This window comes from Sturnus vulgaris, chromosome 5 (assembly GCF_052056855.1).
Source record: "Sturnus vulgaris isolate bStuVul1 chromosome 5, bStuVul1.hap1, whole genome shotgun sequence".
Lineage (NCBI taxonomy): Eukaryota > Metazoa > Chordata > Aves > Passeriformes > Sturnidae > Sturnus > Sturnus vulgaris.
In genome coordinates, this window is record NC_142247.1 from 66010726 (window position 1) to 66037427 (window position 26702).

The window sequence follows — 26702 nt, forward strand, 5'->3', positions numbered from 1 at the left end:
ACAACTTTATTTTTCTAGGAAAGCATAAAAAATGTTATATAGTCATCTGTTAGGATCACTTCAAATACAATAAAGGATCATGATCCTGGATGCATGCTAAAGGAATGACAACAGAATTGTCCCCAGGGTAAAAAAAATCAAATAAGAAAAGCTTTATTTTTTCATGAAGCTCTTGGTGGGTTCCCTAAACAGCAAGAAAATTAAAGTACTCTTAATTTTTTCTTTTTATATTCAGATCCTCACACTGGGAAAACACCAGGCAGTGACAAAACACAACAGAGAACATGCCTTTGAATTTGAACAAAAATAAAAACTTCAACATACATTTCCTAAGCATTACTTCAATTTATGTTTGTGAAGGGGAAACTCCAAGTAAATTATTTCAGACTGATGCTATGATATTTCAGTTTGGAAGTGCTGCTATGCATGCACTTCTCTGCACTTTTGGTAATTCCAATGTTTTGTACTCTTTTCTATAAGTCACATGATTTAATTGGAACATATCTTTAATGTGGGGAGAGGTTTTGTTTTATTGTGGATAAAAACCACTGTTGAGTAGAAGATGCAGTTCAAATGCAGAAGTAAATAAAAAAACATGCATACAAAATGAAATACAGCCTTGCATGGCATCACAACAGAATATCTTGTCTCTCTCAATTTCCTCTCTGATATCAAATTCATGTGGTCCACTAGGGAAGTTGGCCCTGAGAGGGATATGAGAAAACTGAACTTCTGATCCCATGTGAAACTCCAAAGAGAGAGATTAGGAATAATTCACAAAGAAAACAAGTATTAGTGGGATGCAAAACTAGGGGAACATGAAATAAATAGATACACAAAAATTCAAGGGCAGAATCCCTCTGGTTTGGAAACACTGACATTTTGCTATTAAATCTTGTCACTCAGCACCCACACTGGACCCATGAATATCTTTCTTCAAGGTCCTACTCCAAGCAGTCTCATGAAGAAAATACAAATTTGTATTTTTCGTTCTTTGAAAACATAAACGTGGTGTGAAAAAATAGGTTTTCAAAAAGTGTTATAAAAGTTCATCTCCTGCATTGCAGTAGAGGCACCATTTTCAGGGAATTTAGCAAAGGAAGATGGCTGTGGTCACCTACCTACTAGACAAAATGAGCACAGGAGACAGCAACACCAAAAACACTGCTAAGAGGTGTTGTGTTAACTTCTTTCAGAGACAGCAGCTTGGCAGTTTATACAGACATATTAATTGTAACAGAAACATCCCGTGCATTTATATAAACACGAGTATTTTCTCAAGGAAAATATGACAAGGAAAGCCCCCAAAGGAAAATTCACTGCTAAATTGAAAACTAAACCCTTTCTAAGCAGCTGCTTCCATCTATTATAGTTTCATAGCTGGGTTGTAAACCCACATTCTCCAGGCAAAAATCTCTGACCACACAGGGCTTTACACAAAGCCTGGACTGTACAATCCCATCCCAGTCAGTGCTGTAGCCTTGAGAAGAGATGACAGGCAACAGACATGATGATCTGCTTCTCTCTAACTTAAGTGACTTAATCAAGTACCCACCTTTGGTGAAGTACCCTCCTGCAGTAAAAAGAGCAGCAATTCAAATCTTAGGTGACCTAACTGCTTCTCAAGGGAAGCCTCTTCTCTTTACTGATTATGGAGGCAGCATAGGTCAAATTAGAGCTTCGGTTAAGTATCTTAAATGTCCAGATGGTATTGATCTGAGTCCTATGTAATTGGGGCATTAATATCTGTATAAGCATGTAGGAACGTGTGGTGCAGCTAATATAAAAATCAACCCAGAGAATGCACATGGGAAAATAAAGAATGGTGTAATGGTTTCCTATGTACCTCTGTAACCAATTTCATTTGGTAAAAATCCCCTCCCTGATTTCTAATAAATGTCTTTAGAATTAAAGAATGACCAGAAACATAAGAAGAAAAAAAAAAAAAAAAAAAAAGAGGCCAAAATAGGGTTACTTAAAAACTATATTCCTTGTAGATAAGTTCATAGTTCAGTCAGTGAACTGCAGCATATGTTTCAGGTGCTGCACAGCCTTAAGGCTGCTGCCTTGTTTGCTGCTTTTCTGATCATGGTTTTAGACTCCAGCTGGTCATCATTATTGTGGACACTAACAATATAAAAAATCCAGGCAGTATGAAATTCAGAAAATAGAAATAGAATTATTTGCATCAGTGCTCTGACCTTACTTTGCCATACCACAGTCAAACTGCCTTTTCAGCCGTCTCTTCCAAGACATTGTTAATTTAATGAGTGAGATTATCAGATCAAACCAGAGTAAAAAAAAAAAAACAAAAAAACCCAAAAAACATGTCCTCTAAAAATTCTTGCAGAAGTATCAGAACTCAAGAAAAACTGAGGAAACTAATATTTTAAGCAATCCAGTGGTTTCTTTTGGTCCCACTGTGCTGCCCAAAAAAGCAGTCTTTCTCCAAAGTCAGAGAAAGGGATGACAGAATGGGAAAAGTGTAATGCTTAAGAGGAAATTCATGAAGAATTTTTAAAGGAACTTTTGGGAGCATGAGACTTAAGTACCATTTGATTAATTTAATGTCTTGAGAAGTAATTCAGAATAATTTAGCACACTGTTTAAGTGATATATTCATTTTGAGCTGGTCCTTTCTATATGCCCGCTATGGACAGAAATGTTGATCTCTGAATAAAATTCAGTACTTGGTGAAATAGACTATAAAAGTAGTCACTAAGATATTTCTGAAGGCATCTGCCTTGCCTTTGCCTGAAAATCTTATACAAGAGAAAGGAAGCTCTTTGTAGCAATTCACCAGACAAAGACTTGGTCTGTTCAGCTAAGGATCTCCTTGTCCTTTTCCTCCTCTTTCCATGTCACCAGGAATCCATCAGCTTTCTGGAGGAGCATCACAAAGCTGACCCTGAGGAAAAGGTGAGAGGTTGCTCTGCAAAAAGTCACCTTTGATTGAAATCCAGGCTGGACTTTTTGGCCTGCTTCCATGTTTGTAAGGGAAAAATTATGGAGCTTCACCTGGCATGCTCAAAGCCAAGTGGTGCCATGTCTCCCACAGAACTGTGAGCTGAGGCAGCTGCAGGGTGTTGCAGTGGCTCAAGGATGCTCTGAAGGTTTGTGTCTATTCCTAACGAAGCATAAACTGTTTAAGAGATAAGGTTACACAAGCCTAGGGCTCTGAACACAATCAGGAGGAATGTGTAGCTTCAGTGAGAAAATATAGACAAAATTCCTGTGAGTTAAAGACAGTAGAATGGAGAAAGAATGTATTAAGGCTTAGTCTTGCACATAAAAGCTAAATTTCCTTACTCAAAACCACTCTTGCTCAAGGGCCAAATACATACTCAGAGAGAGAAAGAGACAGGAGCTTTAGAGCTTAATATAATTTAAAACTTAGGCTAAGTTCCGCTCCTGAAGAATTTGTAGATTTTGGTGTTTAGGAAGAGTAATTTGTTACACAACGTATTGGCATGATGGCAAAAGAGGTAGCTTTGAACAACCAGAGTAGTAAAACATTTAGAAATAAGGAGAAACTCCCTGTATGATGTTTTTACAATTGGATGAAAGATTTGTTAGTGAAAAAACAAAATGAAGTGATTATTTTGAAGGCATTCAATAGAACATGCTGGCTTTACTATTTACATTTCATGCTCTGGCTTTCCACAATGCATAGAATTATCGTGCTGTTTATACAAAAACCACCCTGCTTATCAGAACACAATGAGTAAAGTGTTTGAGTTACAGAACTACAGTATTTTTAAATCATAAATGTAAAATGGAAACATGTTGCCATATTCTTATTTCATACATACTGCCAAAAGCTTGTCATAGTGTATCATGATTCTGTCATTTTTAGCCTGAGGCTGGTTGATTTTTCATGAGTTTTACTCTGCCTGAATAACTTGTGGTTTATGCTCTTTTTTAGCTTTAGACAATTTTAGCAGTATAAATTTGTTTTCAGAAAACTCAGGGAAAATTGTAATCTCTCCTGAATAACTGAAGATGCTTTGGAGAAAAAGCTGTATGAAAATGATCAATTTTCAACTATGATTGGCTGCTTTAAGGGAATGTACTTATAAAAATAATCCAAAGCAGAGCATTTTGGAATGATGTGAACATATATACAACTTGACAGGTCTGTTTTTAAATATCCCAGTATTCAATACTACCTTTTTCTTTGTCATTTTTGCCTTTCTGCCATTTTTGCTGGTTTAGGTGGTAAACTGTTAGAACAGTGTCCCCCCTAAACATTTTCTGTCAAATACATGAATGCTTTCAGACAACTTTCCTAAAGACAGTGAATTCAGAGTTAAATATGCAGCATTTAAATTACATTTGGCTCTGTCCATTACAGAATGAATTCAACTTCTGTCTAATAATGTAGAGAGTGAGGTAGCAAAATTAACCAAATTGTACTTATAATGTGCACAATTTTTAGTGCACCTAGTCTTGAAACTAATACCAAATCTCCTCTTTCCTGACCATGACATGAACGAAAACAAATTCTTTGTATTTACCAAATTAGCCTCCAGAACAGCACATATATGAAAAGGAAAAAAAGTTAAATTTGACACTAAATTTTATGTCTTAGACTCCTGAGACAGGAAATGACAGTGGCTGGGATCCATCCACCTAATTCCAGGCAAAACTGGAAGATAGGCCCCTAATATCCACTTTGTTCCTGGACTGCAAACCAATGTTCATAGCACAACCACATAATTTATCAACTGCTTCACAAATTTGCTTAGAAATGCAGGAATCACCTTTACTGTAAGTCAGACAAAACTTTACCTCTATCTATCAAGAAGTTCAATTCATTTTAGTTACAGTCTTGTTTTATAAAATGTATCTTTTCTATAAGCAGTTAGCTCTCAGGGTACTCAACAGGAAATATAAATTTTGGAGTCTGAAACCCTTATTCTAACCACATCACTGAACCAGAAGGCCATGGAAAATTTGGACTGCATCAGGTCTGCTGATCTTTTGTTAGAGTTGAATGATGCACACCCGGGAATGGAATGGGCAGAGGACAGAGAGACAGGAGGATGTCTCACTTCCATCCTTTGCTTCCACCATCTGCATTTTGTACCAGACTATTCTACAGGAATTCTACTGGAACTAGTCCCATTAAAGAAAAGGACCAAGTTTGGCCACTCCCTTTGAATGGTCTCTCTCTCATGGAAGCATTCTATAATGTGGATTTTTAATTTTTTTTTCTAGAGAGCCACCAGACAGCTGGGTAGTTTGTGTTTAGTTTCCACCTTACCAGTAAGTAACACAAACTAGGCTTTTCTTTTCCCTGTTGCACGTCACATTTTCCTGAGAAACTACTGCTGTTTATGTAAAGGGATGGGATGCTGCTGCTGCAATTAATATGTCTCTGCTGACTGCCAAGTTACTGTCTCTAGAAGACAGAGACCAATAAATATTTGAAAGTGATTTAACATTTGTGCACATAGTACCTGCTTTGTGGAAATCTTCATCGCTGAAATAACAGTGGGTTCCTAGGGAAAAATAGAGTTAAAATATAAAATGAGCTATAAACATAAAAAATCTATTACAATACTATTTGCACAAGGTAGAAAACCCTGAAATTAAACTAGACTCTCCCTAGTAATAGTCCTTCTTGTTATCTTTTGCAGTGGAATAATTTCTAGCTGTAAATGAATTAGAATGCATGTACATATCTGAGTGCATCTTTGATTGCTATGTTGATTGTAGATATTTAATTTTCCATTATTAATACAGTTTAATTGTGATCACTTTGTCACTAGTTCCATGTCTTGAAATTGTTATCTACACTTAATACTAAAATTGCATTTCAAGAACTTCCCAGGTTATATGAAAATAATAATGGGTATATGAAAATTCACAGATACTATCTATTAAAGGTAATAATACTGAAATAAGCAACCAATTTTAAGTCTATCAATGTGAAAATCCCATTCTTGTGAAATTTTACTCATAACAAGTTTTAATCCCAGGTATAATCTTTTAAACTGCTCCACACTATTCACTTACAAAGAGGTTACATGCATTTTCAGAACATGCAACCAAAATGAGCAGGAGGTTCTTTGCACTCTGGAATATCCATTATTTAATCAACTGTTACAACTTTTAGGTCTGGGTTCTTGGATGCATTTTAATTTTAAGAGCAAAAGTGGCATAATAGACAGTGTGCAACCCAATTCTGTATGGACTTTATTCCATCTAGAAATCTTCTATTGATCCTACACACCATACTTTTGGTTGTGTACATTAATAAAGTCCTTATTAAGCTTTTACACTTGTATGGTTTTCAACTTGCTTATCCTGATAGAATTTGATACGGGTCAGTGGATGGTAAGCATAGACTTGCCTTTGCAGAGGGGTTAATAGACCTTATTTAAAACCATCAATTAAGTGTAACATTTGAATGAAAATTCAACTCATTAGTTTGTTTGCTCAGCTGTTCAGAGAAATATTGCAGAAATGGGGTTTAAAGAAGCATTTGTTATCAATGTAACAGATATGAAAGACTTTCAGCTTTGTGGAATTTTAAATGAAAAGCACTGTACTCAGCACATTGCAGCTTAACATCAAAATTCATTGTTCATGATGCATATATACTCTTTACAACTAAAGAAAACTTACATTTGGATGAGGTACATTTAAAATCTGTTGGAAATTCCCTATTGAAAGACTGATATCTTATGCACACAAATTTTGCTTATTCCACTGAAGTACATTAACGCCCTCTTTAAGGCTTAAATACATGCCTAAAGAGATAATTGAGCTTTCAAGTAAATCAGAACACCAAAATACTTTTATGCGATGAAAAAATACACATGTAAAGTAAAGTCCAAATCTGAATTTGCCATTAACTATTCTACTTCTGTAAAACCTTTCTTAACTAAAATTAATTCCATTTATTTTCCTTCTTTCACTATCATATTTTTTCTGATCTCCTTTAGCTTGGCACTTCTATTAGTTTCAGGGAAGAGACTCATATATTATCAACAAATTCCAAATTACCCTGTTTTTATGTATTGACTTTTGCATGTATAAAAAAGGAAAAAAAAAAGTTGTCTCTATAAAACCTTGTGGATTGCAAGAACAGGGACACACATGTTTCAGAGGTGTCTTGCACTCAAAACAGAGGTTTCTGGGCAAGATTGGTACCAGTAATGGCAGAAGCTCTGTTAAGCTATTTTGTCTCTGCTCAGAAAAACAAGGTGAAGGGATGGCAATGGAGTCTGATGAGGATGTGGTGGCTGGGCCCCCCTGGCAGCACGGCTGCAGTGAGACACACAAAAGAGGATCCCAGAGCGTGCCAGCAGCATCTCCACACTGTCACACCAACCTCGTGCTCCCAGCCAGGGATCAAGCCCTGGAGACAGGGAAATGGTGCCATAAGACAGCACTGACAGAGAGAATAACGTGGGGAATGTAAATGATTCGTTGTTGTGTACAAAACACAAGACATCCCTGGGTTCTGTCTGGGAAGTGTTTGAAAGGTTTACTCAGCCTTGCCTTGCAGGGCTGCCTATGGGATGCTGTATTTTTTAGGTGGCTCAAACAGTAAAAATGGAAAAGATTGATTTCACCAAAAAGTACTAGAGTTAGAGGGTGTTTATGGTGCCTTGTGTCAAACCATGAAAATGAGACCCCAAAGTGACCTTTGAAAATATAAACACTTTGTTCCTCAGATTATAAAGCATAAGAAATCTGGGCAGATCACTGGTTTTCCTAAAGCATCTTCCTAGTTACAATACGCTGATAGTCTGAATGGTTTTGAGAGTTGATGCAATTATAAATCTGTATATTACATATCTCTGTGGGAGAAAACAGACAGGCATTGTTCCCAGAACTGCACAGGTAGATATTTAAATCCAGCATGCAAGAGCTCTAAGATTCAGAAATACTAATTTACTTTTTAAACCACCAAACAAGAGCCCAGAATGCCATTTCTTTTATCATTAACCTCCAGCTCGCACTGCAAGTTTCAAGGTTTATTTTGACTAGTGTCTGGGTCTCTAAATGACAAGCTAATTAGAGGGGTATGCCAGGCTATTCCTTGGCTAGACTGCAAGAAGTTGAGTTTGCAGCTGTCCACAGAGAAATCTACAACCTGACACTTGAAATTTAGCTGCACTTACCCGAAAGACTGTCATTTCTTCCAGCAAGACTTCCTCTAATTCGTGCCAAGTCTCCTTAGGAATTGAAACCACTTTAAGAACTGTTCCAATATCTTGAAAAGAAAAGAAAAAAAAAAGAAAAAAAGAAAAAAAGGTGCTTAAGATGAATACTTCTGCTTTATAGCAGCCAGAATTTCTTGTAATATATAATTATATCACATATAAAGATTATGAAGCTACATATCTCTCAGCACTCATTCAAAAGAACTGTTATTTAAAATAACCTCAGAATACAATGAATTTCAGTAGGATATTTAAGTATTTCAATTATCAAAATGCAACAAAGAAAATACATACTATTATAGTTATTAAGGAATAGAGAGGACTGAAATACTATTTAAGTGACAGTATAAAATGACAGATTCATGACTGGGGAAGGAAATGCTCCAAATTTATGCAGGTGTGTTTTATTGTCCATTTTAGATATGATGTTTGTCTTCCTTAAAATACATGTGAAGATACTGCAGAATGGATGTAAAACCATCTGGACAAACGTTCTTAGACAGATGAAGCTGTTAGGTCTCTTAAGTACATGCGATCTTCCCTGTGTCAAACAAAGTACCTAAGATGTATAAGCCCCTTAAGGCATCTGTATTTCACTGTGTGTAAGATGCTGGTTCTTCACTGAGGGGTGAAAAGCATACAACTTGTGCCTTTGGTTTAGAAATAGGTGTGCACCAGCATTTTAGTATTATATCAAATTACGTTTTTGGAGTTTTGCAACAAGCTTTAAAATGAACAAGGCGAACACTTCAAATTCCAGAGCTACTGTCTTTGGTTCTGTGAACATGGTTGAGACTAAAGACCATCTCTGTTATTCAGCTTCTGCATCTGTGATTTATTTCTTTGTTTCTATGAACACAATTTCCAGGAAACAACAAAAACACAAAGAACCATTTCTAGGCTGGCACACATCACTGCAGACTCCCTGAAATGGAAACAATCTGTATGCAACTTTTCTTTTTAACCAGTCAAGTGTAGTGCCATGTAAATGTACCACAGGTAGAATAACTATGTCCCTAAGGACTTTTCATGTTGCACATCCTACAGCTTTAATGGTTTAGGAAAACACAAGGCATTTTAAGGGGATAAAATTCTCAAATAACTACAAAGGTTGACATTCTTAAAACAAGAATTTAACCATCAATTACACAAAACCATATATGTATATATATATATATATATATATATATATATATAAAATAAGTCTGTATAATTTGTGGCTGTTAGCTGAAATTTCTGAATAAAAAGATGACAACTCTACTTCTATATCTATAATGCACATAAAATTGAGACAAAGAGATCACATGCATTAGAAATGTTTTTATCGGGCAACTGACTTAAAAGATATTGCTTCAATAAGAAAATTCTGGTACTTCTTTACAGGATTTTGTATTTAAATATTCTAGAAAACCTGGAATATCCTGTGGAACTGAGATTTTTCATTTTTTCCATCTGCTTCCCTATAAGCAGATGTTGGATTCTAGATACATATTTTTAGAATTTCAGAAAGAAGCAAATTCTTTTCCTCCAGAATATGTACATCACTGTTTTCTTTCACTAGCCACAAATTCATATACTATTTTAAAAAACACAAACCAACAGTTATATTTTTAAGCAACTACAAAGCAAAGTGCATCTTTCTTTTTACACAGGTATCTACACGTACAAATTAAGCTAGTAAAATATACTAGATAAGTGGTTTTGGAGTGGTTTTCATTATGGTCACTGGTAATAATTGATTGTATTTAAAACAAGAAATATTAAGAACAGAACAAACGCAATATAAACTTTAAAATAATAAGAAAAAATTCCACGTTTTTACAACACAATAATTCAGAATAAGAGATAATCTAACAGTAGTTATATTTGTAATTTGATGAGGTAATTTCCTTAATTGTCCTGATAATATGATGACTGTGGTTTTGAGGAAAACACATTTTACAGGTGAAAAACAGGAAACTCTGTCCTAATAAATGTAACCAAGTGTCACAACTCTATTCTGTGTTGGACTAGGACTGTCCTCAGTCATAATCCATTAAATAACATCCTAGAAATAAAGGGAGATTTTTCATAAGACAGACTGAGTGGGCACTAAGCAGACACAAGTTTCCCATAATGTTGTTTCAACAAAAGGTCAGACTTTTAAGTGGCTCCTGCAACAATTACAGTTGCCTGATCTCAAGAAAGCCTCTGAGGTCAAAGGTACACTGAGTTAATCACTGTGGAGACTCTGGTCAGGCCACAGGTACCAAAGTGGGGCTTTATCTGAGCTCTACATCAAGTTTTACAGAGTAGTATTTCCAACAATTTCACACAAATGGAATCAGGCGTCTCCTTTAGGATCAATAGGCTCTGTTTAGTAAGATAAGATTACTGTTATTAATTTGCTTTACTGACAGAGGTACTTTAACTGTGCCAAAGGATGCCAAATATTAGACAATCAGGAGATGCATGAAATCCTGTTTTTTCTGATTGCTTTCAAGAGCGCCGATAGGATTTTATTTTCATTGTGAAACACACTGGTACAATCACAGTGGGAAAGAAACTGCTCAGCTCAAGATTTCCCCCACAGGAAAGGAAAATGTGACCACACTGGATGGCCATTAATTATGTTGTGTTCAATTATCATCAGTTATTCAATGAAAAGGAAAAAAAAAGTATTTCTTCAACACGCTGCAGTTCAGCAGCACATGGGAATAATGTAGATTGCTCAAACAGCAATGGGAAAATACAGAGAAATATTATCTAATCTGATGGGACAGACCTGCACAGAAAAACCCAGTCATACCCCAGGGAGCATAATTCTGGCTTTGTCACAGGTTCAGATCACCAAGTGGGAAAATGGACTGTGACTAGAGTCCCTAATCTGCTTCCCAGCTAGTTCTTTGCTTGGGAAGAAGTAATATTTAGTGATTGTGTATCTGTTTCTGATTCCTCTGACTCTGAGCAGCTGGCTCAGTGCAGCTCTCTGGCAGAAGGCAGGCAGGGCCTCGGTATTTCCTCTTTACCTTTCCCCCCAAGTTGAATACACCTTTTCCTGATTCTGAAAACCACAATAAGAACAGTGAGCTCAGAGGAGCACGAAGCATCTTTTGTGCTCCAGCTCCAGGCATGGGTGTTGCAATGCCTGTTCTTGTCCCATGAGGGTATGACCTCCTGCTGGAAAAATAATGGTTTCTATGGACAGAAGTAGTATTTCAAAAAACAATAATAAAAAACTCTGCATTAGAAAGATGGGATTTTGGTGCTGAAATATCTTTTGGCTATTGAAAGTAATAATGTTTCAACACTTTTCTTATAGTTTGTGGGCAGGGCTATCACCAGCATTGGATGGAATCCTGAGCATTTATCACACACCTACACATTAGTGGTTTAGAAAAACCCTAAACTCTCAACTCATAGGTAAAAGTTATCATTTAGGTTCTTCTAGAGGGAGATCTCGCCTGACTGATTTATATATGAGAAATGCTAGACATAATAAAAACAAAATAACCAGCATATGCAGTGGTAACTATCTAGAAGCTGTAGCTCAGTTTTAAGCAAATCTTCCTTCACAGTCTAAAAAAGCCAAGAATTTCTGTCTTGTCATCTTACTCTAACAGAAGTCTTGAACAAAGTACAGTGAGTCTCTGGAAGAACTTTTTGCTTTCCCTTGCAGAAAATAATGCATCTTTCATAGCCCAAAGGCCAAGCTTTGGAGAGTTAAATGCCACCTCTTTTGCTCAAGAAATATACTTAAATAAGTTCCTTATGTTTGTTCAGTATCATACCGTGTATGCCACTAATTTGTTTTTTGTAGGCCAAATCAGGTCATAGAGGACTTGTTGAAAGGCACCAAACACTGTGAATTGTGGATGACATTGAAGTCTCTAATGTGTGATGGAAAATATATATGTTGTGTAAAATCATATGAAAATACTTTTCAGTGTTTTATGCAAGAACATACTGCAGCATTGGTATCTAATAACTCAGTTTACAGCTTTGAAGTGCTTTAACCCTTCCTGCAGAGCTGTGTTTTCTGCAGTAAATGTTCTGAATTGTTATGCTTGCACTGTGTTTGGTACACAAAGCTTCATCAGCTCTCAGTTTACTCATAATACATTTCAGGCATCAACATGAAAGAGTTCTTACATTTATTGCTTTGGAAATCTGACCCCAGGTCTAGAGTACCAGAACTTTATTTAAAGCATATAAAAAGTTGGATTATTTTAAGACAGACCTAGAGGGATTTTTTGGTCCAAACTGAAAAGAAGCAGTAGGGTTTTGGTTTGATTTGGTTTGGCTTCAGATGCCAATGTCTAATTGCTAGTAATTATGTTCAGTAAAAGTTTAAAATACATTTATTCAAAGTAACTGAAACATCAGCCAACTAAGGCAAAACTTCCAGAGATGAAGAAACAGATCCACCAATTGCTACCCATCACAGTTTTGAAACCACTGAATTTAGGAAAATGCATGTCAGCTAATTTTTGGATACTCTTTCTCATTATTACCTTTCTGGAAAAAATGTCTTTTCTGAGTGCATATTTACACTTCTCTATGATGCCCAAGCTGTATGATTCTGCAAATGCTTTGGAAAGGATATCATCTTTCTATCTGAATACCAGCTCTTCTGAAAAGAGCTCCATTTGTGCCAGATTATCTTCATCTTAAGCAAAATGATGTACCCTCTTGGCTGAAGAGCTGAGCATCTTAAGACAATACTTGAAATACTTGAAAGGCACAAAAGACTTTTACCATACCTGGATATCTGCCTCATTCACATTAATAATATTTATGCTGCACTTCAAAATGGGTACCTCCTCATTTTAATACTAAATTATAATTAATAAGGCAAGACATTTCTAATAAAAATCTCTAATAGCAGTAGTTGGAAAGAGGGTGGTTTGATCTTAATCCAGCTGGCAAAGCTCCTAAAGAATTAAGAGGTGCAGGCTATGGCCTGAACCTGTAACAGTGAATATTTGTAACAAAACCTCTCCACATGCAAAGTTTGGGTCCTGCCCCAAATTTTCACAGGTTTACACCGTTCTTCAGTCAATGTTCCAAGTATCATTGTTCTGAGTTTCAGAGTATGAATTTCTCTCTGCTCTAGGTTTCCATCAGTCCTGGAGGAGCATACAATGTAGATTCAAGACCTCTCACCTGTGCCAATGAACATCACATCATATTGGCCATCTTCTGCATCTACTCGATCCACCACGATCTGTGTGAACTGGTAATCCACGTCTGTTTTAATCATGATGGGACGGTTGTTGATGGGGAATACTGGGTTGTACATGGCAGGATGACTTCTGGCAAATGTGATAACTTCATCAGGAAGGTCCTTGGTGGAATCAAAACCTCCAAATGTTTTACTGGGGCACTAGAAATAAAAAAAAATGAAATGTTTTACATTTTATTATTTATTATCTCATTTACAGCAGTCTATAATTAAATATGTCAGGGAATCTAAGTGTTTTGCGGAAGTTAATTCTGTCACTCATAGTCTCTATTTTTAAATTTATTTTGGAATTAAACCAATATAATTAACAGAATGCAAATGATCCTCATATATCACTTTTTTCATTCCTTTCCAGTGCAAAAGCTTTTAAGTCCAGTTGTGATTAGTATTAGTCTTTAATTGTCAGAAGGAAGAAATTCTGAAATATCTAAATCATTTGATACAAGGCAAGCAATTCAGTGCTTGGTTATATATGCAACACAGAATTAATTAATTATGCCATCATGTTTGTTTCAAAGTATTGTCTTCAGAAGTTGACTGGAAGTCCAAATCACTACGTGAGGAACCAAATCCTTAAGTCCTGGGACATGCCCAGTTCTACTGACTTTTCAAACCCCTGCTTGTCTCAACAACTCTGTGTCCTCCATGTAGTGCCAATAATGTGTTACACTAAATCAAATCTAGTGAGTCATGTCTTAAATGTATCTTTTTTCTTCTCCCCTTGGATTCTAAAGAAGGCTTTCTGAATGTTACTCATCATACCATCCAGGTGAACTCTTAGGTGAGATGAGTTTCATAAAGGATCTGCAGTAACTCTTCACTGTCCTGCACAGTGACAGAACAGCTGGCATCCCATTGGGATGAGTCCGGTCCATGATGTAAGACAAAAAAAAGTCACTTTTCCCCTGTATATACCCAGAGGTGTGCCAGACAGTTTTGTTTCTCATCTGTGAGAACCACAGGGTTCTACTTCTCACATTTAGCTTACGTTTTCCCACTCTAAGGAGAAACCAGAGGCTGGAAATGAGAGGTAAGACCATGGTATTGGTAGCCACAAAAGTATTTCTCCACTTTCAGCTATTACATATCCCCATCAGGAGACTGTGGATGATGACCACCATTTTGCCATCATCTCTTCTGTAGAACTGGTAAGTATTTTATGAACAGTTAGATGTAACACTAACATAAGCATTACTAGTATATTAGTACTGTTGAATGGCTAAAGAAAATGAGCCACAATGACATCAGGCTAAAGATCCTTGTCAAAGATCTTGGTGACCCCAACTGCTGATCTGTTCAGATAACTCTTGAAGACATATAAAACACTGAATCCAAGCTGAAAATAATTATTTTGCAGTATTTGAACTTCAAATATAAATAACTGGTGTTAAAATGCTTGAGATAATGTGCCCTTTATATCCAGGTATAAAATACCTTCCAATTAAATTAAAAACCTAGCAGATAAGATCTTATTAAGCAAGAATCCAAACCTTGCAGGATGCTCAACAGAAGAAATCAATTGTCTTTGCTATCACCTTGATCCAAATTATTAATAATTCAACAGAAATGAAATTTAAAAATCAATGTGGTCAAAACTAGTAGTTGCTATACTCAGCAAAGGGATACTTCCAGCATGGACATATAAAGTAAATTGTCCCTTGCTGGCATATTTGTTAGTAAGCAAATTCCTGCATTCTGTTTGTATGGAAGGGAAGAATATAGTGAAGAAGAATATTTGATTAAGGCATGTGGAGCAGACAAAGCAGAAAGCAAACTAGCTATCTATTTTATTTTTCAAGATTTTTCAACCGTTTTCTTGTTATTATATGTTCTTGCTCTTTTGAACAAAAATGTTATGATGAGAAAATCAGATGGACTTTTCATAATTATGGGTCAAACCATTGTCTGTCTCAAAGACACTGTTTCAAATGCTACACTTAAATTTTAAGTTTGCTTAATTAATTAAGAAATTAATATTCTAACTACAGTTCAATACTAATTACATGGATTAATTAGATAACAATTAATTAGATAACAGCTGTAAAGTACTCTATGTATAAAAATCACTACACAAGAACGAAGTATTGTTAATTGCAGCTGGGCAAACACTGAAAAAAATACTAAATGAATGTTCATTTCAATTTTAGGCAAATGAATTTCAGCTGTGTTTCAACTGCTTGAAACTTTCTTGCTCATTTTCTAACAAAGGATTTTACTTGCAGCAATATGAAACAAGCTCCTGAGGGAAGTGGTCAGAGCACCAAGAGTGCCAGAGCTCAGGAAGCGTTTGGACAATGCTCTCAGGCACATGCTGTAATTCTTGGGGCTGTTCTGTTCAGAGCAAGGAGTTGGACTCAGAGACCCTTGTGGTTCCCTTCCAACTCAGGATATTCTATCATTCTAGGGACCAGGATATATTTTGCACAGAAAATTCATAAAACTAGAATTAGAGTAATAATTCTGTGTGTTTGAATAAGACTCAATTCTGAGACCCCTATTACTCCTTGGATCCCCTGCTTTTCTGAGAATAAAAAAATTACTGTAACTCTGTGTCTTTTAATATGAAGTTTAAAGTGCATTACCTGGACTAGGCCCAGTAAGGAATCCAACAGAACAAATCAATATCTACATTTTGGTAGGAAGAAAAAGCTCTTTGGTCATAACTCTTGGTGCCATAAAGCAGAGAAAAGCTCTCTGGCTGAATTCAGAGAAAGTTGGATAGGAATTCAGGATGAGGTACATGAGTTAAGATGAGGTATACAGAAAAGTCCTTCCCTCTCTCACAGATAATTTAAGAAAATTTAAAAAAGAAAAGAAAAGAAAAGAAAAGAAAAGAAAAGAAAAGAAAAGAAAAGAAAAGAAAAGAAAAGAAAAGAAAAGAAAAGAAAAGAAAAGAAAAGAAAAGAAAAGAAAAGAAAAGAAAAGAAAAGAAAAGAAAAGAAAAGAAAGAAAGAAAGAAAGAGAAAGAAAGAAAAAGAAAGAAAGAAAGAAAGAAAGAAAGAAAGAAAGAAAGAAAGAAAGAAAGAAAGAAAGAAAGAAAGAAAGAAAGAAAGAAAGAAAGAAAGAAAGAAAGAAAGAAAGAAAGAAAGAAAGAAAGAAAGAAAGAAAGAAAGAAAGAAAGAAAGAAAGAAAGAAAGAAAGAAAGAAAGAAAGAAAGAAAGAAAGAAAGAAAAAAAAAAAGTCCTGTAGATCTTATAGGAAAAATTCTGGCAACTTCTTTGTCACATGTGAAGCTGATGTGCAATTGTTTACAAAGGTTTCTAGTTATTCAAAAAACATTTACTTTTCTTTTACTCATACTGGGCAAATCACCAGATGCTCAAGAAGCTTACTGGCACCTCACCTATTAAATTCCTGAGATAATTCAGTACTGTTTAACTGCAGTGCAATCTGGAAATGAATTACTCGAAGATCAGGTTTTTTTCTCCCATCTTTCTGCATTTCTTGGAAAAGGAGTCTAAAGGTCTGACATCTAAAGAACTTCAAAAATTTTTTTCTTCTCTATTCTCAGATCTTCAAATCATTGAAAACACACACAACTTTATCACTTTAAAAACAAAAAGCTTCTTTCCAGCCAGAAATGCACCTCATTTTAAAATTCAGTTTTATCCTATTAATAAAACAGTGTGAGGGGCTTCTCTTTTTTCAGAGTGGCAGAACCCAGGATCAGAGTCACTGTCATTGGGCTAGGACAAACTGCTGGCCTCAGCCATTCTAACAACATTTACAGTGGCATGGCCTCCTGCACTACATCCACGGGGCTAAGCTGACCTGTAAAATTTGGGATCACGTTTGCCTTTAGACAAGAAAACAGCTTACAGTGGAATCTAAGCATCTTTGCACTTCGTGAATCTTCATAAAAGCATTTTATAATGAAATTGTAAACTCCATTCTGATAAGATAGCCAGAAACGAAAGTATTTGTAACCTAACTGCATTTCCTTACTTTGACAAAGGCTCTGGTGTCTTAGTTCACTTTGCCACTTAAGGGCTGAGTTCTGGTCCTTGTTTTTCTGCTTATTCTGAGGAAGTTTATCAAGTTCTTCTTTTCTCATATGCAGCTCAGATCAAGACCCTCAGAGAAGTCTTGGAGTAACCCCCAGGCAGAACTGAGGCCAGAACTGGATCACAGGACACAGAACTGCCCGTCTTAAGAGCAAACATTTGAGTTGTGCATTTACAATCTCAACAGAGCTGCATTGGATCTCTGCAGAGGAATTAATACAACAGGGCCTGTGTGCAGCAGTCAGTTTTTTTATCTCAGTCTATTTCTGTAATAGAAACATGCGACATTCTTCTTTGTCCATAGTTCTACATAATATCTAGTAACTGGTTTTGTTCACAAAGGTTAATTGATACTGGAATCAAAGAGAAATATAAAGAAACAGAACAATGAACACTAAGTCTATTAAACTTAGTTTAACAGGTGAGATTAGCTATACAAGAAATACCAAAAATATCTACTCATTCACATTTTCTACAGAGTTGTAAAACAATAGAACATTAAAAAAAAAAACCACCTCCCCGACATAACAGAATTAATTGTCATAAATGAAAAAAAAAGGTTCACCATCAGATGAGAAATGAAACTTCTTTTATGCTGCAGCTTTTATGCAGCTTTTAACTCTGGAAAATATAAGAAATTCCTTTAGTTGCGGTGAAGGAGTGAGGATTGCTGAGGAATTCAGCTGTCAGGGAGCCACTGTTTTCTTTTACTTAGGAAGTAATTTTCATTAGCTGAGCATATATATCAGTTGAAAGATCAGATTTGAAAGGACAATTTCAAACATACCAGAGAAAAGTAGAAAATATGATGAACTAAAGAATCAAAGCTATTCCTGCTTTCTTTTGTGCCTCATATTTAAGAAGACTTTTAAAAGAATGTTGAAGACATATATATTATTTACACATATACATTTATATGTATACATGTGTATATATATATTTAATCTTCTGCAATGACAGTTCTCAACATAAATGGGCCAAGCTGACTTATACAAACTAAGAAGCGATCTCAATGTATACAATTAATGTTTTTTTCATAAATGTCCCATCTTTTTAGACTACTGGAAATTTCAGAGGCAGTTAAATATTTTTAGAATGTGATAATATCAGTTGAAATATGGATGTCTTATAAAGCTTGATATTTTAGAGAATCAGGTAAAAGCAGACATTTAAAAAAATTCCCAGTGGAAGTTAGAAATTATTGTAGTGATTCTATAATTTATTGCAGAAATATCTGTTTCGCTGTCCTAGATTTAATGTTCACTGAAAGTTCCTACCAGTCAGGCAAATCCACTGTTTTCCATTCATTCTCATTAAGAATGGCTCAGCCAGTATTTGGAAAAAAAACCAAATTCCAAGGAAAGGATAATGCAATATAATTTATGAAACACTTGACTTTCAGTAAAATTCTCCAGCCATTACCAAAACTTCTTTTGAAGTTGTTAATACGAATGCCAAAATTAAAAGCCAAGTGAAGTTGTTACTGCAGTTTCATATGTTACAAGAAAATCAGTACATTCTGGACCTGGAGGAACTGTTAGTTTTCCCTTCTGCCACTCTATCCATTTTGTTATCTGTGTCAGTTTCTTTCCTGGATCTCAGCTCAAGGACCATGTAATGTGTGAAAATATTTTCCACAGTTTTCCCAGTTCAGATTTCTTAGGGTACTCACAGTTCCTGGCCGTGGATATGGCACTCTGCCCTGGTAGGGAACCCACTGGTAGTTGGGGCCATCTCGGTGGGCATAAGGACCAAGGAACACCCTCCTCACATCCGTCATGCTGTACATACACACTGCTGATCCCTTGAAGATATTACTGAAAATGAGGGGAGAAGAAATCAAAACAGTTTCTTTAAATTATCAGTCGATTTAATCAGGTGCTAGAGCTATGGGAATAGCAGCTTGATGCTTTCTAATTTATTGCATGTGCTGATTATCAAACCTCTGACAGGTCTCAGAGCAATCCTCACTCACCTCCTGTGAAAGTTCAGCAAAACTGATACGATCTCACAGACATTTTCCTAAGCAGATGGCTGCTATTTCACTATTTAAAACATCTTGTCCCCAGAAGGCCAAAGCCCAAATCTGAATAAATTTCAGTAAGGCTTTCCCTAGGGAACTATTCCATTCTTTCCTACACTCCACATTTTTCTTTTTTTTTTTTTTTGCAGTCTCTTCCATCACTTGGGCAGCACAAGTGCAAACTTCACTGTTGTTTCTTACCCTGACATTTTTTACAGAAGACAATAAGGACTTGTAAATCTCCCTCCTCTATGCCTGGTATCACTAGAAACATTCCTTCTGTTTAGAAACTAAAACTTGTTTCCTTCACAGATAAATGTGGCAATACAACCAGTACTGCAAACCTTCCTCAAGCCAAAGCTACAAGTATATTTTGTTCTTGGTGAAAGCACAATGTTACAAAAACATTCAAGTCACAGTTATATGTGATTCTATAACAGAACTTTTGAAAGATCATTAGACTTTCCAGATTTCAGCAGTATTTTTTACTAATATCTCCTTGACTAGCCAATTTCTCACTCCACAGATTTCCTATTTTTCATTGCCTCCAAATAGGTTTATTTATACTTGTGTTCTTTTTCCCAAATCTGTGTGGAAAGGGCTACAAATGCTGATCCCTGCTATAAAAAGCCAATTCAATGCAAGACTAGCCTGAGAAACTGATAGTCTTTGTGTCTGCTAGCTTCAGAGTGATGATGTACATTGCTCATAAGAAAGAAACCTAATTCATTACTTCTTACTGCCATTGACTTTTCAGTTCAAAGGTTAAGAAAATTTTGTGTTTTTTAAAAACACTTTTAACAAAGAGACCTCTTTAAAACAAGCAGCCACCCAAGTTTCCATGCAAGTAAAACGATATGCTCTGTACCTGGAAGTTGTAAACACTCCATAGACTATTGGATTTTTAGGGTCTTTTGAGTTCATTAGGAACACATCCTCTGTAATGATAACAAGAAAATGAAAAGAAAATTAGGTTAAATTCATACAGATAATACCTGAAGACATTTCTATATTGCAGGCATTGCTGCCACTTACGTAGTTCATCAAAGTGTGTGTCAATGCCATTGGGTCCTGGTACAGAACAAATCAGACGTGCTTTGAGGAAAGTTGTCCATTTGTTAACAAGGCTCCTGTGTCCACCAAAGTCATTCTAGTAACAAAAGTATTTTATATTAATATTTAGCAACAGTCTTTGTTTGAAGGATCATCACATTACAGAGAAAATACAGCAAATAAGATGACATTTAAAGAAAACAAGAGAATTCACCCTCTACATACAAAAGCAATATTATGTTGCAAAGACATGAAATCTGAATAATTTTTATTTTACGTTGTATTGTGTCATATTTCATACTAGTTCATAATTTAAAAACCAAACCCCTCACATCTCTTTATATACCTTTATACATATATAACACTGGAAAAAAAGAAATGGGCAGAATATCTTGCTCCAATGCTCCCAGTCTGCCATGTCCTGGAAAAGCTGAGGGTGTTTATTATGCTTAACTGAGTAGGAACAAAGTAGAAATGAAATTTGAAATGAACAAAGTAGACAAAAGTGCCAGAACAGTGGAATCAGTTGTACAGCCGTGAAATGTAGGGCCCCGAGGACTTCATACTTGTGGGGTAATTGGTTTTAAAGTAGGAACCTCTGAATTCAAGGAGATAAACTGAAGTTGTGCTTATGGATTAACAGGAAATTTTACTTTAAACACCACACTTGCCAAAGCTACGACATTTTAAAATATAATTTCATTAGCAGAAAGTCTATCAGAAAACCGTCTGGACATTTATCAGTGTGGACAAATGATTCATCTTGCAGTCACTAAGGGTCTTTTCAGAGGCTGCCCATTTCTATAGCTAACCTTGAACAATTATTTTGCTGTGTCTTCCTTTGCCTCTCTTTTAGAGGTTTTCACTAATGTGTGAATGGAAAGGTATTGACATTTAAAAAGAAAATTCTTCAAACGTTTTTGTCCTACCTGGAAGTACCCCATTTCCTGTAAAAGACTTTCTTTTGCAGACACTTTCTAAGCCTCAGAAGATACCTATGGCTTTTTATTCCAAACATCATAGTTTGTGAAGTTCCTTCCCCCAAAAAAGAATTGAATAGTATTCATTTCAGTATGTCATCCCCACACCATTTGTCTCTTGGGATGACCCCTGCTTTAGTACAATGCCAATATTAATACTGAATATTTCACAGGCGAGAAAATGCAGTTTCTAAAATTGCTTTGCAAGTGCATTCAGAATCACACCAAGAAGTCATCATCTTACCTTGCAGATCTGCCCTATTCTGGCATGAGTGGCTTTTCCAGTGTGCTCTCCATCAATTGCATTTTCACGGAAGAAGAAATAGATTTTGTCATCTTCTGGATTGTCGCTCTCCGGTATCAGGTGAGCACTGACAAATCTGGGATCTGAGAAGACAATGCCACTTGCACGTTAATACTCCAACAACTGGATCATTCCTCTTCCTTACATAAATGGACTATCATTTTTCTTCCCAAGACCAAATAATTGCATACCAAGGCAAATATTTCTGTATTAGGTACATCATCACCTGTTAATATGTGACAGGTATTTACATTCCTCTTATCTTTAATACAGAGAGGTGTTTGCTACAGGCATTCAATGGACAAAACTTTATTATTGGAGCAATTAAATGTTTATGAAATCTTTTTACAAATGTTTGTATAACATTACAGCATGGTTTCATAATTCCATGTATTTATTACTGACATTTTTCTTGTTCTTCATATGTCTGGACTTCAGTTAATCTTTCTATGTAAGTCACAATTAAAATGAAAGAATTATGGAGACAAATGTAAAGTTCTCATTTTAGCAATTAAAAATATTTTACATCTAGAAAATTGTTAGTGCATTACTGTTAAAAAAAAAAGTTAAGTTGAAAAACACATTTTGATTGATATTACTTCCACATGATACCCTAAATTCCCAAATTTTTGTCTTCTTTTCAGAAGAGAAATATATTTTAGAATTTCTGCTCAAGTTATTGAAATAGTTTGTCTTGCCATTTTTGTAAAGTTTTATTTTATATACTTTATTTCTTAGAGATTAGAGTGACAACTTTATTTGGTGGTAAAAAAGATACACCAACAAGTGAAAATACATATAATGTTGACATACTCATGGGTTACATAAAAATACTGTTAAGAAGTTTTGGGAGAGAGAATTTTATAGAATTCACATCAATAAATTCATACGAGTGGTGCATCTGGCTCATAGCTGTATTTTACAGAGATACTTCAGCTGGTATCTTTCACTATATTTGGAAAAAGAAGGCATATCCAACAGATTTACCAATCTGTTTTATAACCACTCTACATCCTGCTGGGATAATTAACTGTGAACTATATTTAACTACTCAGAGTCCTGTTCCTGTGTGAAATTGTAAGCTATTTTAGTGTCTGTATTAACATCTTTTCATTGTATGTTTATTGCTATATAGTCATGGAAATAATGAACTTTGCTATGTTTTGCCAGTTTGCACTAGCTGGCCTTTGTAACACATTGCCTTATTAAGGATGGCAGTGTTTTTAAGTAACATACTTTGATAGGTTATGAACATAGAAGTTTAGACATTTTTATTATATGAGTATATACAGCATAATATTGTGTGTGTTATCATGTACTCTGTGTATATATAAATGTATATATTCTCATGTACTTGTGTGTGTAGGTGCATACATGTATATCTATATATCTATATCTTATCTATATATCTATATCTATATATATAGATATATAGATGTAAGTACAGAAGATGACCCTACTGGCTTAGGCCAAAGTTTACTTAGATCAATACACAACCTCCAAGATTGTCCAGAAATAATTATTCAAGACAAGAAAGACTATAGTGATTACAAATAATACTCTCCAAGAATGAAGTCCCTTCCTTCAACTGTTTTCAGTGTAGCTGATTCCCTGAGCCTCCTTGCTTTCTGTGTCCTTAGTCAACTCTCAATAGACTTCTCATCCAGCTATCTGTCCAGTTTCATCTTGAACCCATGCAAACTTCCAGAAGTCAACACGTCCTTTTGGAATTTGTTCCTCACCTACACAATGCAATGAATTAAAATTTACTTCTGATTTTCTGTTTTGAACATTGATCTTAATAACTTCATTTGGTTCCTCTCAATTCTGTATTGGAAAAATGCTCAGTGATCAATACGTGGATGAACTACTCTTTAACAACGGCTGGAGCTATTTTTCCCTTGTTCTATTTTTTTTCTCTGTGAATTCCTAACAGTTAATACGGATTTGACAGCTCCTAAACAGTAACCTGAAATTGCCAGGGAATTTACATGCCATAACTCCAGAACCTCACTCTTCATTGGTGGTGCTCTGTCCACAGCCCATTCTTTTAAAAGTGAAGATATGCATGTTTTCCTCATAGTTTTCCCCATGGATTATCACTACATCATTCATCAAGAATAATTTAATTTGTCATTTGATTGCTTAGCTACCCTGTTGCATAAGATCCTTTTGTGATCCTTCACAGTCTTTCTTTGTCTCACTGTGCTGAATAACTTAAGGTTCATGTGAAAAAAACCCCAACCTCTCATCCAACCTCTTTTTCAGGTTATTTATGAACGTGCTAAACAACACAGGCTACACAACAGATCTCTGTGAAACTGTGTCTACCACCTATTGTCTCTTAAAGTAAACACTTTTAGACATCTGAGAACATGAAAAATCTGAGATCTTAAGCTCTCCACCCCAAACCCAGTAATGCAAGCTATTAAATGTCCTTCCTTTCTTTCTAGCATGCATTTAATAGCCTTCAAGTTACACTAACATGAGACCCAAGATAAATAATATCTCAACTATTTTTTATATGATATACTAGGGCTTTGCATGCAACTTGAATCTCAAGAAACAAGGGTTACAGCTTGAAGATTTCTGCACTGCAGTCTGAGGAAAGCAGAGAAAGAGGATACCCATTATAAGACACTGTTCTTGGCTACTGGATCTGGAGAACCTCTTTTCTGAATATGTTGTTTTTACATCCTTAAGGTCTTAATGAAAAAGGGTAAAAAATAATATTCCACCAAAACTTAAACACATTCCCAAACGGTTGAATGATTTGTTTCTAGCGCAATGGGTTTTGTAAATCACAAGGTATCAAGTTCTAAAATAAATCACTATATTATCAGGCATCAAAAATCTAACTTTACATTGGCCTATGAAGATACTGTGGGGAGTCCCATTTCAGTCAAAAATATTGCTGATATAGCACTGGTTATATAAACTTGCCCTCGGTTAGTGTATTGTTATTGTTATACTTTTCTTTCCCTCTCATAATTTTGCAAGTGAACCAGAAATAGTAAGACAGTTTAGTATTAAAGCAGGACTGACACAACAATGATAGAAAAATAGCGAATAGTGAGTTGAATAAATTGAAAATATGTATTTAAAATGATTCTGTCAGAGTGATAGCATAGAAGAGGGTTGTGAGGCAGGCAGATAAAATTAATGTCACAGCCAGAGCACGTGTGAGTATGCTTTGCATACACTTCTTACCAGTGCTCATCTGAGACGGATTCAGATTTTCAATGGGTGATTAATAATCCTATCTACATCCCTGCAAACGAAGTAGTAACACAACCTCATATTAGAAACGCTTCCATTGTACATCATGGAACAGCTTTTCTTAAACAACACTAATGTTTCCTACTGAGCACACCTTGATTGTTTTGCCATCTAGTTAAATTGATATGTTTCAGTCAACAGAAGAGTGGTTCTTCATGTTATAGGGCCCTTGCTCTTGTTACCTGGTGGTGCTTGGGTTTTTACCCTCTTCCATCAAACAGATCTATGTCTATGCAGTGAATCAAATAAATGAAGAGCAGGTTACATGTGTCTGCTGCATGTAGAAATAGATTAATTTCTGTTCAGCATGAATGTAACTGTTACAGAAACATCATGCTACCATGAGTGGGGAAAGGGAGAGAAAAGTGGTTGATAATTTCATGAGTTATAAAGCTAAGAACCAGTGATCTGTAGTGTGTTCTTTATTGTTTAACTAGCACAGGGGCTGTTTGACTTTCCTGAGGCTTGATGCACACTTGCATTCAACCCCAGGGCTTCAGAGCTCACTACTGGCTGGTGAGGGTCCTGATGAATCAACCAGCCAGATGGCCAGCAGTCACGCAACACAGCCCTCTCCATGGACTGCACAGCACTTTTTTATTGCTCTTCTTTGAGGATTAGAAGGGAGATATCCACAGATGAGGGAATTAGGGACTTCTCCTTGACTCTCCTAATTGCTCACCCATGCAGCAGAAGAAAGAATGTCATCCATGAATGTGTATGTTCAAGTATGGAGACTGCTCTGCCCTACCCTGCAAAATTAAACAGGTTTGGTATCAAGGGGTCCCCATGGGAAGTTTAAAATAATTCAGTCAGGGTTGACCTATTTCATGCATTCAACACAACACAGTCATAAAAGAAATGCTGGAATGAACTTCAAGCAAGTTTTATTGAATGGGAAGCAGGACTTTTATCCAAACCCACCATTAACAATTGTAAAAGTCAGTGCACTGAAGCTATTGGGGGTAGATGGAATGACTTCAAATTTCTGAGTATGAATTATGGAGTATTCTGCAACCCTAAAACTGCCTCCAATCCACGTAGCCCTCAGAAATGCTGTTACAACAGTTCAACACTTTCTTGTCTGAAAGGAGTCTCCCATTGGCTAAAAGTCCAGAAAGCTTGTTTTGGGAAAATGGATTTAAGAAATAATTTGACAGTAAATATTTTGCAATGATTCATTGCTTTTAAAAAACACAGGCAGACAATGTGGAAGACTGCTTTAAAAACCAGTATACATCAAACAAACATTTCTGAAACGTGTTTAAGCATGATCAAAGGAGAAACAAAGCCTCAGCATAAACACGATCAAAATAAAATTACAGCTAAAAACACTTCTCTGATCTTGCAGCCAAAGTGAACAAGCTAAAAATAAAAACTCATATTTTTATTTAAAACAATCAGCCTTTACTAAGCAAATTATTAAAGCCCACACCTTTTTCAGTCTCCTTTTTCCAGTTGTCTTGGCTGTGGTGCTGCTTCTCAGATCCCACATGGCACCTTTGTACAACACTTTTTGTGCCCTCCTGCAATTACCAGCTCTTCAGATATTTCACTGGCAGCAGCCCATTAAACTGTCCTTCCTGAGAAATCTGGCTCTTTATAAAAAAGACACCTTGGTCCAGCTGCCTCTATGATTTATTTGCCATTGTTTG

General features: G+C 35.8%; 1 protein-coding gene across 1 annotated transcript in view; it reads right to left on the reverse strand.

The window, feature by feature from the left end:
- SEMA3A (semaphorin 3A) overlaps nucleotides 1-26702 on the reverse strand; it is a 164970-nt gene that overhangs the window by 16085 nt on the left and 122183 nt on the right. Inside the window, exons 7-13 of the mRNA XM_014884314.2 lie at nucleotides 21709-21851; nucleotides 20467-20581; nucleotides 20300-20369; nucleotides 19081-19225; nucleotides 13326-13545; nucleotides 8139-8230; nucleotides 5463-5504 (exon numbers count right to left, since the gene is read on the reverse strand). Of these exons, the coding sequence (XP_014739800.1) occupies nucleotides 5463-5504; nucleotides 8139-8230; nucleotides 13326-13545; nucleotides 19081-19225; nucleotides 20300-20369; nucleotides 20467-20581; nucleotides 21709-21851 (827 nt within the window). The remainder of the gene's footprint in view (nucleotides 1-5462; nucleotides 5505-8138; nucleotides 8231-13325; nucleotides 13546-19080; nucleotides 19226-20299; nucleotides 20370-20466; nucleotides 20582-21708; nucleotides 21852-26702) is intronic.